Consider the following 16,021-nt stretch of genomic DNA (forward strand, 5'->3'; position numbering starts at 1 on the left):
ATCCCCCTAATAGTTGACTGGCTCTCCTGACCATTGGAAGTAACTGACAACACATAGGGCTTTCAAGAGCCGGATCCAGGTCTTTTGCATGGGATTTGTAGCTCTTACTGCCTAGGGATATTCATCATGTCATAGACCATATCATCAAAGTCAGACCCTGCTGTAAAACCGGAAGCACAGAGACCCAGTCCAGGCACACTTCCAGCTGCTGGTGGACTGGGGAGCAGCATCTAGGTTTCATTTTAATGTAATTTGAAGTTGCTTCTCAGCTTTGTGTCAGAAGCTTTCTGCTTCCTAGAAAACTGGATTCAACAATAATTTTCATCTATTATGAATTTTCTAAACAATGTCACTCAAGGGATCTCCAGGCACGTAAGAAGCCTTCTGTGGCTTAGGGCTGTAGCTTAGTTCTAGCACATGTGTACCCAACATACTTGAAGCTTTGGATTCAATCCAATATTTTAGCATACTAAAACAAACAAACAAACAAACAAACAAACAAACATTCCATTGGAGTAGCATAGGCAACTTAGATCCTTGCAGAATGTAGAATTCATGTATAAACCAGAAGGCTGGAGCCTCCAGTTTCCCAGGAGTAAAGCTAGGTACTGTAAGGAAATAGGTCTCATGGTATCCTGATGTACTTTTGTGCCCACTTTGAACCTGGGACAAATGACCATAGAAAAACTGAAAGGTAGAAGTGAGACAACACTGCATGGCTTCTGAGACACTGTTGTGACCAGAAGGCTTCACATTCATTCATGAGTGTAGAGATGACCTAAAGTTCTCATATTACTCTCAAAGGTTTTTTATTACAGCTTGGAGGACTTACTCCTTTTTCAGAACAATGTTTACTTATCCTATTTGAAGACATTTCCTGTGTTTTGGACCCAGCCTGCCACAAGATTTTAACAGCCTGCAGCTGAACTGTATTTTGCATACACATGCGCATCAAGGCAACTCATTTAGTCATAGGAAACAGCCCCCAGCCCCAGCCACCCCAATGAAGAGAGCAGAAGAGAACTAACTGATTTGTCTGTTGTCTTTCCTGTCAAGATCGCCCTCGCCTTGGCTTTGGTCAGCGGGAAGGACTTTATGTATGAGTCATACAAATGCTTTGCCAGGGCTCGCAGATCAGCAGACTCTGGGTTCAGCTGGTCGATATCACTGGAGATCTCCGCCAACAGCTTCTCCTTCTCGGCCTGTGGCATCCGCCCAAACCTGATGGCTACAGAGGAAGAGGAATGACAGGATGAATCATTGGATCATTACTAGGGCTTCACATTGTGCTTTCCCTAGTCTTGGTTCCCACAGTGCGAGTCCCTCCTCTCTCCACCCGGCGCCGGTCCTGCCTTCTTTCTACCACTTTGCTCATGTTTTTATTTCATAACAGTAGCACAGACAAATGAAAATTAACTTATTTACTTCTTCAGTTAAAAAAGGCAACATATGATCCTGTTAGGAAATTGGAAGGGTCTGTTTAACAACCAGGAATACATATTCATTTAACCATGAAGTAATTGAGAAACAACTCCTATCCACCTGTTATGCAAAGTCACCTTCTTTATAAGACTTTCAAGTACAGCTAATTATTACTTCCCAGTACTCCTCCAACCCTGAGCACTTCAATGATCAAAATGTCCACACTGTACTATAATTATGACTTTTTATGCCTCTAATCCCTCTGTAGAACAATATCCTGAAGCTAAAGACACTGTCATATTTATCTTGGTAACCTCTGCACTTCACAAAAAGTAAGGCAGGAGCATCTTCCTGTTTCATGAATTAAGCAGCTATGGAGAAGTTCAAGTTGTACAAACACAGGCCCTGTTCTCAGGCAGTTTGTATGAGCTTTTTGTTCCTGTTGTAAAGAAAGACCAGGGATCTCGAATATTAAGTGGATGCAAGTTGACTTCCCCCTACCTGCAGAATTTCCCCTTCGTGAGAGCCATCAGAATACCTTTAATTTGGCTTTTCAAGGGGTGAGGAAGTGTGAACGTAAAGGAAAGATTTAAGACAGAATAGAAAGCCTAAGGTAGGAGTTAACCTGTGAGAACTGGGGTGTCCTCTGGGCACAGAACCTTTTTGCCTGGCATGTGCAAGGCCTACAACCCAACCCCAGAAAGTGAAATAGATAGTGATCTGTTCGTAGATTTTAAATGTGAATAAAATTTCCTACTTCTGATATTATTTGAACATGTTACTTTAGTAACATTTCTTTGGGGCCATACTTTGTTGTTGTTTTAAAAATATTTATAAAAATAATGAAATACATTTAAAATGGGGTGCTGGAGAGTTGGTTTCGTGGTTAAGAGCACGTGCTCTTGTGGAGGAACTGTTTTGATTCTCAGCAACAAGTTCGGTGGCTCACAGTCATCTATAACTCAAGTTCTAGGGGATCTGGCGCTCTTGTCTTACTTTTACGGGTATCAGGTATGTACACACATATACATGCAGGAAAAGCATAAAAATAAAGTAAAATTTAAAATAAAAATGTATACTTATTTTAGGTTGTGTGTGTGTGTGTGTGTGTGTGTGTGTGTGTGTGTGTGTGTGAATTTGCCTGCACCTCTGTATCACAGTGTGCACCTAATGTCTGAGGAGGCCAGCAGAGGGCAATGGGTCCCCTGGAATTGCAGTTACAGACAGATGGTAATTGTCATGTGTGTATGGGGAATCAAACCTGGGTCCTCTGCAAGAGCAGCTAATGCTCTTATCTGCTAAGCCATCTCTCCAGCTCCAGGTGGATGGTGTTTTTTCTTAGACTAAAGGTAGTATGTCTATCATAAGAGAAGGTATATGGGGACATTTCTATCTGCTCAGTGACTTTAATTGTTGGTGCTGGGGATTGGATCTTGGGTCTTGTGCATGTGGTAGACTGAGCCACAACTCAGGTATTATTTTTTATTGTATTTTATAGTTTGAGTCTAGGTCTTGGTGCGTAGCACAAAGTGGCCCAGAACGTGAAACTCTCCTGCACTAACCTCTCTGGTTGGTGGGATTAGAGTTACTACCGTGCCCTAGTAAGAAAAAGACTTTTGCTCTTTTTTTTTTTTTTTTTTTCAGGCTGGGGACTGAACCCAGGGCCCTTGCTAGGCAAGTGCTCTACCACTGAGCTAAATCCCCCAGCCGACTTTTTGTACTCTTGAGTCTCAGATGTGTAAATTCACCTCAGTTGAGCCTGTACTTTATCACTGATAAGACTATTGCCCTACAGGGATCTCCTAAGAGACCTTGCTTGGAGTGAGAGGGGAAGGACGCTTGCCTTTCAGTTTACATTAGATCAGCGTATGTTTAGAGAATAGTTTTGCTAAATATAACCTTTGTACATGACCCCTTCAATAGAAATCTTTAAACAATTGCCATTTTTTAAGTCAAAATTGCAGACTCCGCCTTCATTACTATTTTCCATTTTAGCTGCACTGGGGTAAGGAATGTCAGCTTACTGAGCGGCCCTTCCACCTGGTCACCAGATCCACTGGGCTCCCTCAGTCTATGACCATGACACTACTGTCTCTTTTTTAATAGCTCTGGCCACAGTAGTCAACAGTGTTTTCTTTTCTCCTCGAAGACAGGAGTCTTGCTCATTACACCCAGCACTTAGCATATTGTTAGGCACATATTAAGTACTTGTAGAACATTTTGAAATACAACGAATAAAATACATGTTCATCATGAAATGGAGACCTGCTCAATAAGGCCCCATTTATCCCTGGGGGACTCTATGTATAGTTAATGGTTGCTGGAGGAGGCAGAGGCATTTTCCTCAGTGATGTAGCCCTGGTAAGTTGCCTAAGCTCCTGTAAATAACTTCTCACACATGCTTCTGTATGTTATCCTGAGTAAACTCATTAGGTCACAAAATAAAAGAAGGAGGGAAAGGCGGAGGGAGAAGGGGACGAGGAAAACAGAAGGAGAAGAGAAAGAAGGATGATGAAGACAACAACATAAAAGTTGAAGGGGAGCCAGATAGTTTGGAAGAGGAAAGGGACAAGGAAAGATAATGGGGGTGAATATAACATGCATGCATGAACATGCCACAGTCATGGAAATTAGTTAACATGTACAAAGCACATGGAAGAAAAGGGGACAGAGCATATGAGAACCACTTGGGAATATTCTAAAATGACACGTTTCCCATGGAGCATTCTAATAACCCTATATTAGTTAGTGTGTGATGTGATGCTATTACTGCATTTCTAATGTGTTTACATTAGTTGTTCTGCTAGAATAGAAGCTATACAAATACCAGGTTTTATCTTTGCTCCTAAGTACAACAAAATACATAGACTATATAATAAATGTGTGAAAAATTAAATTCCAAAATATGAAGTTTAAAATTAGACAGATGAGTCAAATGTACATTGGGAAGTTTACATGAGTGAAGGTAAGAATTATGGTATATTAAAAGAAGAAATTGTGGGCTGGGCATATGGATCAGTGGTAGAGTGCTCTCCTAACATTCATAATGAAGCCTTGGGATTGCTCACCAGCAAATAATAAAATGAAATAAAAAACAAAAACAAAACACATACAGAATTTCTGGAATACAACTGGAAAAATTCAGAGCTATCATACAGTGAGACAGAAGTTGCTAGAATCCTCCCCTGTTTCATAGACACTCTGAATAGTCTCTTACTTGATGAATAATTAATAAGTGGACTTTCATGCTAGACACTGTCCCAAGCTCTGGTTATTTTAATAAGTGTTGCATTATGGGAGGTCAGAGGAAAATCTGTGGGAGCTGGTTCTCTTCTACTCTCTGAATCTTGGGGATGAACTTAGGTTGTTAGGCTTGTGGCCAGCTCCATTACCTGCTGAATTATCTCATTGGCCCTCTGGTTACCTTTAAAAGAAAACATTTATTTATTTGTTAATATGTGTAAATATTTTACTTACACATATGTTTTGTACCATGTGTGAAGTCCCTATAAAGCAGGAAGAAGGCATAGGATGCCTAGGAACTGAAGTTACAAACCACCATGTAGGTGCTGGGAATCAAATCTGGGTCTTCTGCAAGAACAACCAGTGTTGTCAATCTTGGAGCCATATCTCCAGCCCTCTGCTGATTAAAACTTTTCTTGCTTTGGTTTTTTAATACAGGGCTCTCTCTGTAGCCTTGGCTGTCCTGAACTCATTCTGATCTAGAAGATGAGTCAAATGTATATTGGGAAGTATGCATTAGAGAAGGTAAGAATTATAACATATTAAAAGATGAAGAAATCGTGGGCTGGGCATATGGATCAGTGTGTGTTTAGGCTGCTCTCAAACTCAGAGATCTGCCTGCCTCCACTTCCTGAGTGCTGGAATTAAAGGTGTGTCACTATGAACGGCTATGGTTAAAATTTTAAGATAAGGAACTAAAACATACATAGACATTAACATGCCTAAAATGCATTTTATCTTTCCTAGTGGACAATCACAACAGCCAAGTTAATTAGTTAAAGACAGTTTCCTATCACATTGGCAGTCCTTAACGCCTTCCTTCACCTAATAAAAACTCTTTCCTTCCCCAACATAAAAGCCGTCTTTATGAAGAATGGCCTTGCTAAACCTTCCTTGTGCCTTTACTCAATACTCAGCTAATGTGGGCATAGCTAGAATCACCTGGGGCTCCAAATGAACTAATGCAGCCAGAATTCTCCTCTTTAAAAAGAGCACAGACCTATAATCTCAGCACCTGGGAGGTAGAGGCAGGAGGAACACTTGTGCAAGTTCATCCTCACCTCACAGCAAGTTCAAATCTAGCCTGAGATACACACATCCTTGTACTAAGAAACAAAATGTTTCTCTACTTCAGATCTGTTGTAACAGATTTAGTCCCACCAAGCAGGACCTTGCCTCCTTCCTCTGCTAAGCCCCTGATGTGTAGAAATGCTAAATCTACCTGTGGGACAAGATTTGCCTAACTTGTAGCAGAGTTGCTTAGCAATACAGATGCTTTATTGAGATTTAGCCATTTTGAGAACTTCTACCTATAGTGATATGAATTTGTTCAGATTCTAGCTGAAGAACACTAGCTTTAGCCATCCTAATTAAGGTGATATTGAAAGAGCTTTAGCTGGGCATATGGGCATATATATACACACACACACTTATCTTCTACCAGTGATGAATAATTTCCAGTGACAAAAGGAAAACATTCTCTGTGTCACTCTGAGTCACTGAGAGAGATTGTCTGGCCTCTGGAAGGCGGTAGAATTAACACTGCCATAGATGTCATCAGGAAGTCAACTTTCTGATTTCTTCTCTATGAGTTATAGAAAACTGTATAATATCTATGATCCCCAATTACTTTATCTGCCGAAGAGGAACTAGGAAAAGATTTCTCAAGGTCCTTCTTATTTCTGTATTAGCTCTAAAGTACTCCAAAGATCTAACCACTCTGGATTCACAGTACTTGAGAATACACTTTGCTTTCCTTTATAAAGCAATGTTTGTCCCATAATTGAGGCTTTACAAAATAAAAGGGCACATTTTGCCTGTTATAGCACTTGTCACAGACAGCAACTTGAATTTTTATATCTGGGGTAGTTATATACAGAGGACAGACAGGTTGTTATAGCCCAGGGGTAGAAAATGTGCTTAGCAGGTTTAATCTCCAGCATTAATCAATCACTCAATCAATAAACTTTAGGCATGTGGAATAATTAGGTATCTTGTTTTCTGGATCTGAGTCTTATGCTAAAACATAGTAAGCTGACATGTTTTCAAAAATGCCTACCAAATTAAAGGTACATTAAAGGCAGATGCTACTTAATTACAAAGGCATATTAAAATGGATTTTCAAGATAATAAGTCATACAAAATAGAAGAATAAAGTTGGATCCTACAAAAACAGACTTTTCTTTTAATTTTTAAGGGATGAGTTTGCAGTCATAGCAGACTTTTAACAGCAAAGATGTGTCTCCTGGTCAGGTTTCCATTTGTACATGTTTGTTGCATGTAAATCACACAAGACATAACTGCTAGTGTTATGACCATTACCAGTGAACAATATCACTCTTTCCTTCTTCCTACCTCTGTGTTCCCCTTGTCTGTTTCAGTGGAATGAGGTATACTGGGAAGGCACAGACTACTTAGAAGAGCAAACACAAGGAATCAGAAAAGTCTTTGGAAAAAACATGTGAACAGGGACTTGAATGTCAGGTAGATTCTGATAGGGAACACAGGGAAAGGTCCAGAGATGACAATGTTTGTAAGCACAGAGACTATTTCCAGGAACAGCAAGAAAGTTTTCTTGATGTCTATGTAAAAAGGGGATGAGAATGGGAGAAGAGGCAGGGTCCCTAGAGAAAGATCATGAAGACCAGAGACAATAAGAGGTGCTTTGTGTATGAGGACTGTCATCTTTCCCTTTGTGTCACAAAGATGATAATGGCTGATTGCTCTTGGTTTTTTGGATGCAGTGGTAAAGTACTTATGGTAGGCACGTGTGTCAGAAAAGGCTTGTTTACCTCTTGGTGGCCAGGAAGCAAGGAGAGGCAGAATGGGGCCAGGGCCTCACCTCTCCTTCAAGGGTACACCTCAATGTTCTAACTGGGCCCCACCACCTCACAAAACAACCAAGCACTGGCAAGTCAGCCTTCACCGCAGGGCCTTTGGGTTCATTTCAGATCTAAACTACAGCAGAGATTTTTTTAAGTAATAAAGCTTAAATCCGTCATTTAGGCTTTCATGCTACACTCTAGGACATACTAGGGCTTTTGCCAGCCATTGGGACAACTACTTCAGACAATGCTGAGTGCCACAAAAGTTGTGAAACCACTTTTTTCCCTTTAGATTTTTATGAAACCACCAAGAAACTATTTTTAAAGTTGTTAGCTTTTTTTATCTTCAATAAAAGGAAAAAAACCCACATCATTTGTATCATAGGACATCCTGATCAACAAGGCTTTCACTAACTTAAACATATGAAAAACATAATTATCAAATTCTAGTGTTATAGAGAAAGCCTGACTAAATGACTCATTAGTAGCACAAGCTAATTCTTTTCTACTTTAGATTTTTTTAAAAAAATGTATTTATGCTAAACCTAGTTATTTAGTTTATATGTAAACAGTAGCTGTGAGTATGAAATATTCACACTTCAAAATGTTTTGTGACTAAATTTTTAAAATTAAAACCAATATATTTTTAAATATGGTAAGACGGGGGATGTGATAGCAGGTCTTTTCAACAGAAGTTTTGCCTAGGCTGGGTTTAAACTCATGGCAATCCTCCTGCTTCAGCTTGTTAAGTCTGAAGTTACATGAGTGTACCACCACACCTGGCTCTACCTTTAAAGACAGAAAGTTGAAATGCACCATGTGATTTTTCTAGGAAGACTGCTCTAGGTTTCACTCTAGCCTTAAACTGACTGGCAGCTGATAACACACACACTTGATTCAGGCACACAAATTAAGCTTTTATGACACTAAAACATGGGTAGAAACTTTCAAATTCAGGCAATTGATATACCAGATGTCCACATGTTTGGAAGACTCTACTATCAGCTTACAAAATGTATGGACTAGCTGGTTGGAAAGTGAAGAATCAGTGAGTTATGTTTTTCATTATAAATAATGGGATAATTGTCAACTGTGAAAGGACCTAATGATCGCTAGCTTCGATGACTTTTGGCATTATTCTCCAGGGCCTTTGATTCCTTTGAAGGTCACTGTGGAATCTCCCTTCAAAGCTGCATTGCTAATAGAGAATCTAAACACATTAAGTGGGCTAAACAGAGGCAAAGAACAGAAAGGAAGTAACAGAAACTAGGTGGAGCAGCACATACATGTGGGAGAGTTAGGAGGATTGCAAGATCTACATCAACCTTGGCTACATAGCGAGACCTTGTTTCCAAATAAAATAATATAATTAAAAATTAAAAATAAAGCAACACAAATTGGGGCAGTTGGTTGTGGGGTGTGTTCACTCATGTATATACTGAAACAGCTCCACATCGATATTCATGTAGAATGCACAGGGTGGCATTTTGTGTGGGTACTGTTACTCATGCTGTTAGCTCACATTGGCTAGTATGACCACAGCCACTTAGAAAGTTTTGTATTCAGAAACGATTCCTCACCAGGACTTGATTAAATCCCACTGCAGATTCCTGTCCTGTGTACAGACGATTTGGATGCTTCCTTATTGTGCAGCAAGCTCACTTACCTGAAAACCTCCGAGAAGTTTTGTTAGCCAGCTGCAAGTCCTTTGGTGGTTGAGCTGCTTAAGTCTCTGATTAAGTCTAAAGCATTTAATGCCCATTAGTTCTTGTCTTTGCAAGAAAAAACTGAACACACTGTTCAGATTGGCTCCTCTAGGTAGAGTAAAGGAACTGAGTTTTTGTTTGTTTGTTTTTGAGACAGAGTCTCACTATGTTGTTATGACTGGCCTAGAACTTGCTATGTCGACCAGACTGACCTTGAACTCCCAGCAATATCTGCCTGTCCTGCTTCCCGAGTGTTAGTTAATTGTTAAGAGCAAATGATAACTTTATATCAAGGGCATGGTAGCTTTCTTTGACTTTTCTGGGTGGAGAAAATCATACTATCCAGTTGGGGATTTAGCTCAGTGGTAGAGCACTGGGTTCGGTCCCCCAGCTCCAGAAAAAAAAAAAAAAAAAAAAAAAAAGAAAAAAAAAAAAAAAATTATACTATCCATACTACAGAGGTTAGATTTTTGGGAGGAAGAGTACTGGGAATGGACTTTGGGGTCTTATGCATGCTAAGCTCTGTACCGGGCTATACTCCCAGCTTGTAGTTTAAATACCATTTACCTGCAAATGCTAAGCAATGGGAGACACATTTCCTGTGAGGTGCGCTTGCTTGTAAACCACAGAAAATATGTTTTACATCAATGTTGCAGTGCCTGTAAGTGCTAGGAACTATATTTCATATGAATATGAGAAATGACAATTTTTTGAATAGGCAAAACCCAAATAGCATTAAAAGCAGTACTGGCATGCTTTCCTAGACTATCTTGATGATAATGACCTCAAAGTCAATGATTTCTTCATAAAGATGAAATAAGTTTGCTGCAACTTGATTGCATCAACTAAAATAAAGCTCTTGGCTTGAAAAACTTGTTCTTATGTTTTATGAGGTTTGAAATAAAAAGGAAATTGATGGAATTAAACCAGCAAATTATTTTGCAATCAATGACTGCAGTTGTACACTGCTACAAAGCAGATGTGGTCAAATGTTGAGGAAAGTTGGACCAAATCCCCTTCCTGTCCAGTGCTGTTGATAGCTCTATTCATAATTCACTCTTGCCTTTAAAGGAACTGGCCTGTAAAGACAACTGCACCTTTTACTGCTTTCAAAGGGTAGAGAATCAACCAGTTGGTCATTGACAAGCATCTTGATGGCTCCCACTATGAGAAACATCATCTCCATGATGGGATACAAATTTAATCTTTACAGATATATTAGAGTCTACATAGATGAACACTACGTTCAAAGATTATCTTCTTACCAGATCAGTTTTTCGAGAGATGAAAGCAAAAGAAAATAAAGATCGGAGCTGGGTGTAGCTCAGTGGTAAAGTGCACATTTAGTATGCACAAAGCCCTGGTTCTGATCTCCTGCATGAGAGAAAGAAAAGAGGAGAAAGGAAGGAAGGAGGGAGGGAGGGAGGGAGGAAGGGAGGGAAAATCGGATATCAAATGAAATAAAACTTTGGACTTAATCCTATAACTTTAGTATATATTAGTTCTTGAATCCATAAGGATTTTTTTTAAAGCATTGATGAAGACTTCACAAACACTATTAAGTTACAGCTAAAATTAGGTTTGTGGGACAGTCAACCAATCAGAACCAAATGGTAATGAAGAATTTGTTTTTAACAGGCATAGATCTTCCATGATTAATGTGAGTGAGTGCTGCAGCTCATGAACACATGGATCTTCTCTACTATTTCTCTGAAGCCAACAATGTCCTTTTTTCTAATTCTGGGAATGGAACCCCAGGACCTCATATGCACTATAGAAATGCTTCTTCACAGGTTATGCTCTGTAAGTTTGAATTTAAACACAGGTTTAAAAAATTTGAAGTTTTATCCTCTTGCATTGATGTAGCATTGAAGCTTTGTGAAAATTCCAAATATTTGTGTCTTTTTCCTACAAGTCTGTGTGTTCTCTGATGCAAAGGCATGGTAAACAACAACAACAACGACAACCAGAATACATGAACCAGAATTCTGATAATTGCTCCTTGATTCTTATACTCTGAGTGTCAGAGACACTCAGCATTTTTTTTAAAGCAGGCAGAAATAACCAACACATGTGATCATAATTCTGCTTTTAAGCTGTTTTTAAAAAAAGATTTCAGAGCAACATGCATACCATATAATCATTATATTTGCATTAAGTCATAAGTTTTCCAAAGATCCTTTCCCTAAGTTTTAAGTCTTTTCTCCAGTCATTGCAGGTGCCCAGCCAAACGAAGGATTCTATCTAAAAGCTGAAAGGTGCTGGTCTACATGAAGAAGCCCTCATTAGGATGAGTTTGAAACTTAATACTCTTTAGAAGAGTTTACCCATTTCCATTAGTTCCCTAGGGCCTACTGACCTGGATCTGGCATTGTCCAGGAGCGTTACAAGATGTACACATGGTTCTCAGTATCCACTTACCATTGTGAGACATCCCCACAGCAAGGCACTTCTGAAACCGACAGTACTGACATTTATTTCTACTCTTTTTGTGGATCCGACAGTTAAGATCACACCTATCATAAATAAGCTTCAATCGGATGGTTCTTCGGAAAAAACCCTGCAAAGGGACATGGAAAATAAACAATTTTTAAGTCCATGTGATACATGGAAGCAGCAACCTGTGGATAAGGACACGCACTGACTTGGATATCAGCAAAAGTGGATTTGGGTTGGAAAGATCGCTCAGTCAGTAAGGTGATTGCAGTAAGGGCCTGAGTTCAATCCCCAGGAACCTTAGAAATATGCTGTGCTTCTGTGGTTTGTGTTTGTCATCCCAGGACTGGGAGACAAAGACCAGAGGAACCCCGAGGCTCATTGACCAGCCAGGTTAGTGTAATTGCTGAGTTCCAGGCCAGTGGGAGCCCCTTGCTTGAATATGGTTGACAGTGTTCATGAGGATGACACCAACATTGTCCTCCATCTTTCACATACATACACACACATACATGCACACACATACACACACACACACATTCCAATGCACATATATGAACTTCTGCATACACACAAAACACAAGTTGCATTTGTGACACAGTTCTACCATGGGGGCCTTGCACAAGTGCTTTTCTGTGATTCATTGGTCCTTTCTGTAAACCAAAGTACAAGAGGATCCTCTAGGGTTCTTTTTCACTTCTTATACACTGAGCACATCTCACTGATGTCATGCAGCGTACCTTGGCTCTCCATTTGGTTTTCAGCATGCTCTGAGAAGTGCTCTGGATTTAATGTAATGCAAATAAAATAGCATGTAATCAGTCCAGTCTCTCAGCAAATCATTGCAGCAGTGTGCCCCAGCCTTCACAACTGTGCTAAGCAGCTTGGCAAAGTTATAGTCATTTCCTTCTAAAGCGTGATCAGGGCCAATAAAAATCCACATGTGAATAACTGTTTGGAATTCTCCATGTTGCAATTTCCTGCAGGATTTGTTTTATTTATTTGTGTAGTTGAAAGAATATCCTACCATTGTAGCTTGCAAGCAGAAAGAGATAGCAGGAAATAATTCGAGAAGCAATTGGGAAATCCTCAGAAAATCTGCTACCTCAAAATGCAAATACGTCCTTCTGGGACTAACAGAGTGCTCATCTAAATTTACTACACATGTTGGATAGAACTGCAGGAAATTTAATTGGAAGTATCTCCTAGCTCCATCGTGTGTGTGTGTGTGTGTGTGTGTGTGTGTGTGTGTGTGTGTGTGTGTGTATTTGTGTATGTCCACAGTTCACTTTTATTTCTTATTATGTTCATTTTCATGAAACACTTCTCTTAAATTCGTCTGGTCCTGTTAGGTATAAAACACTTGGAATTGGGTCAGCACGATGTCTTCATAGGTAAAAAGCCCATGTAAACCTAACAACTCAAGTTTGATCCCTAGAGCCCATGTTGGAAGAAGCAAGTGGACTCTTCTAGGCTGTCCTCTGACCGTTACAGGAGCGCTGTGGCACATGTGCATGCTCGTACTCAAATATCACTCACAGAAAATCACATAAATAAGTAAAAATAAAGTTTACTTAAAAATCAAAGTAAGCCCCCGTGAATTAACACTGCCTTTGCTTTGGCATGCATCTTACCGTTCTTTAGAATCTTCCTCCTCAGAGGGGAGCTACCTCCCTGACTTTAGACTGATGTCTTGAATACTAAACAAACAGGCATGTTCTACTGCTTGCTTGATATCCTCAATGGAAGTTCAATAGTCCTTCAACCCCATGTCCTGGCCCTCCCTGTAAGCTCCTTTTCTTGTGGCTTTGTCCAGTTGAGCTGAGGCAGCTCCATGCTCTGTATCTCATGCCAGAATTCATGAAGTCATCTTGAAGTTACTTGATCTCTTTCTTTCCCTCAAGTGGCTAGCCCTTTCTCTAAATACAGGCTTAGTATCCCATTATCTGAAACACTTGTAAACATAAATACTTTGGATTTCAGATTAAAAATAATTCTCTAAAATAGTTGCAAATACAAAGTAAGGTATCTTGGTCTGGTGGAAACATACAGATTCCAGTCTATAAACATGAAATCTATATACCTCTTCATCTCTTTCTCCAATACTGGGACTCCAAGCCCATTCATGCTAGGAAATTCTATCACTGATCTGCAATCCTTGCCCTGCCACTTTCTTGAGAAAGGGTCTCTCTGTATAGCCTGGCTGGCTCCAAACTTATATTCTTTCTTTAGTCTCCCAAGTGCTGTGATAGCAAGACAGGGTCCACTGTGATAGCTTATATACATAACCTGAAAGTGGTAACAGGGACTAAACTGAGGCTTTGTACAAGCTACACAAGCTATTGCTAAGCTACTGAGACTTTGGATTTTTAAAGACAAGGGTCTCATTATGTAGCCCAGGCTGACCTTGAACTTGGGTTTCTCCAGCTTTGGCCTTCTGAGTGCTGGGATTTCAGATGTGTGCCACCATGAGTAGCTGAAAAATACCTTTACACAGTATTTTTATTGAACCCATCTTTTTGACTGCAATCTGTTCAATGAGTTCATCCATGGAATTTTCCACATATGTTGGCACTAAAAAATTTCAGGGTCTTGTGGATTTTGGATTCTAGAATTAGGAATGCTCATTCTGTATTCATATATCTACACCCTTTATTACACATTTTGGTAACTTCTTCCCTTCTTAGTCAGCCTTATCCTTCATCTGATGTTGTCTTCCTGTCTCTGCATGTGCCCCACTTCTGGAACTCCTCGGGTCCTTACTCCTTATCTTGTTTCTAGTAGCGCTTGTGACGTTCTAAGAGATCACAGAAATTATCTAAGTGTCTGAATGCTCAGGCTTTATGTTGAAATGCATTTTCAGTGATTTTTAAAAACCTGTAAACATTTCATTCAGTTTCTGTTCTTGAGCAGTGTCAGGCATACTCTCTAGCACTTTGAATCCTGTGTGTGTGTGTGTGTGTGTGTGTGTGTGTGTGCGCGCGCGCGCGCACGCGTGTGCACACACGCGTTCATCCATTCTCTCTGCAATAAGTCTCTTGTCAACTGGTTTTGGTGGTGATCTTTCTGTCTCACTGGGTGCTTGTATACATTCTGTCTCCCTAGCACTCTGTCGTATTCCTATAGTGTGGGTAGTATAGATTTTCTTTTACTTATTTCTTGTTTGTGTTTTCTAAATCTGAGTTTCTTTTGTTTATCAGTTTTGGGATTCCAATTTGACAAATGTTATGTTATTTCTTGGTTTAGCTTTTGTTTCTGGACTTTTCTTTTGTGCTGTCCATGTTCTTGTTCTTACTTGTTTACTAATATTGATTGCATATGTAAAAACCAGAACACAAATTAAACAAGACCACATAATAACCAAATTATACTGATGAAAGTAAAAGCAAACATTTCTCACTAACGTAGTGAGACCAGTGAGGATTTCTCTGGATTCACTCTGATATTGATTAGTGCAAGCATACCCTTTAAAAACTCTCAACAATACTACCCGCTCTGAGAATTTAATGAGCCTTCAAAATCGAGCCAGCCCAGCATGAACTGCTATTATTCTTGGTGATCAGATGTTATCTTTCCCTACTGTGTCCAGTATAATATTTGAGCTTTCCATTGGCTTTTTCATTATGGTGATTATACATTTAACTTTTAGAAGTTTCACTTGACTTGGTTTTTCAGCCTGTGTATTCCTGAGGGTCTGTGTGGCCAGTTCCTTGCTTTGCTCCCATCCCTCCGTTTAAAACAAGTTTTACAGATCTGCTCTGTACCCTGTAGCAGGCCATCCCTATACCTGCTTCTCGAGGATATCAATACCAGCTTTTTTTGATAGATGTTATTCAGAATTATTGCTTTATCATGTGGCTTCTGATGTTTTATTTTAAAGTTATCTTTTGACCATAAACTGTGGAACCTACAAAGTCTAAGTAGGGGATTCTTTCCTTAAAAGAGAAATTGAAGATGCTTGCTCTGGAAGTCCAGACATGGCTGACTACGACATTCCTAATACCTTTGAGAATCCTGGCTCCATCTGAAAGCCCAACTCAGCTGCTCTTCCTCTGACAGCTCCAAGCATGGCAGCACAGCACCTTCTCGGGTCTGTGGGTTCTCCCCAGGGAAGTCCTACCAGGGACTCTTTTTTTCTCTTTGATGTTGTTTTGGAAATTCTGTTCCTCCTTGTGAGATCAGCAGTATCCCACAGAAAAGGTTCATGTAAAACCTGATGTAATTACAACCCCTTACCTCTCAAAAGGTTGGCTGTGCCAACGCTGATGATTAGCAGTAAGTTAATGTGCAAAGCCAACTCCATTCGTGAGAAATTTTGATTGCCATAATAATAAAAGATCAGCTTAATTCCTATGATATATACCCAAAGCAAATCATTTGGGAAGATTT

The 16,021-nt window shown here is 39.8% G+C and overlaps 1 protein-coding gene across 4 annotated transcripts in view; it reads right to left on the bottom strand.

Annotated features, from left to right (window-relative positions):
• Pparg (peroxisome proliferator activated receptor gamma) overlaps positions 1-16,021 on the bottom strand; it is a 124,934-nt gene that overhangs the window by 25,975 nt on the left and 82,938 nt on the right. For 3 of the 4 annotated variants that reach the window (XM_032905881.1, XM_032905879.1, XM_032905878.1), the window contains exons 5-6: positions 11,618-11,756; positions 1,029-1,228 (exon numbers count right to left, since the gene is read on the bottom strand). In XM_032905881.1, the coding sequence (XP_032761772.1) occupies positions 1,029-1,228; positions 11,618-11,756 (339 nt within the window). Of the gene's footprint in view, positions 1-1,028; positions 1,229-11,617; positions 11,757-16,021 lie in introns of those variants that run through there. The other variant, XM_032905882.1, reaches the window with a different exon arrangement.

Source organism: Rattus rattus, chromosome 6, assembly GCF_011064425.1.
Source record: "Rattus rattus isolate New Zealand chromosome 6, Rrattus_CSIRO_v1, whole genome shotgun sequence".
Lineage (NCBI taxonomy): Eukaryota > Metazoa > Chordata > Mammalia > Rodentia > Muridae > Rattus > Rattus rattus.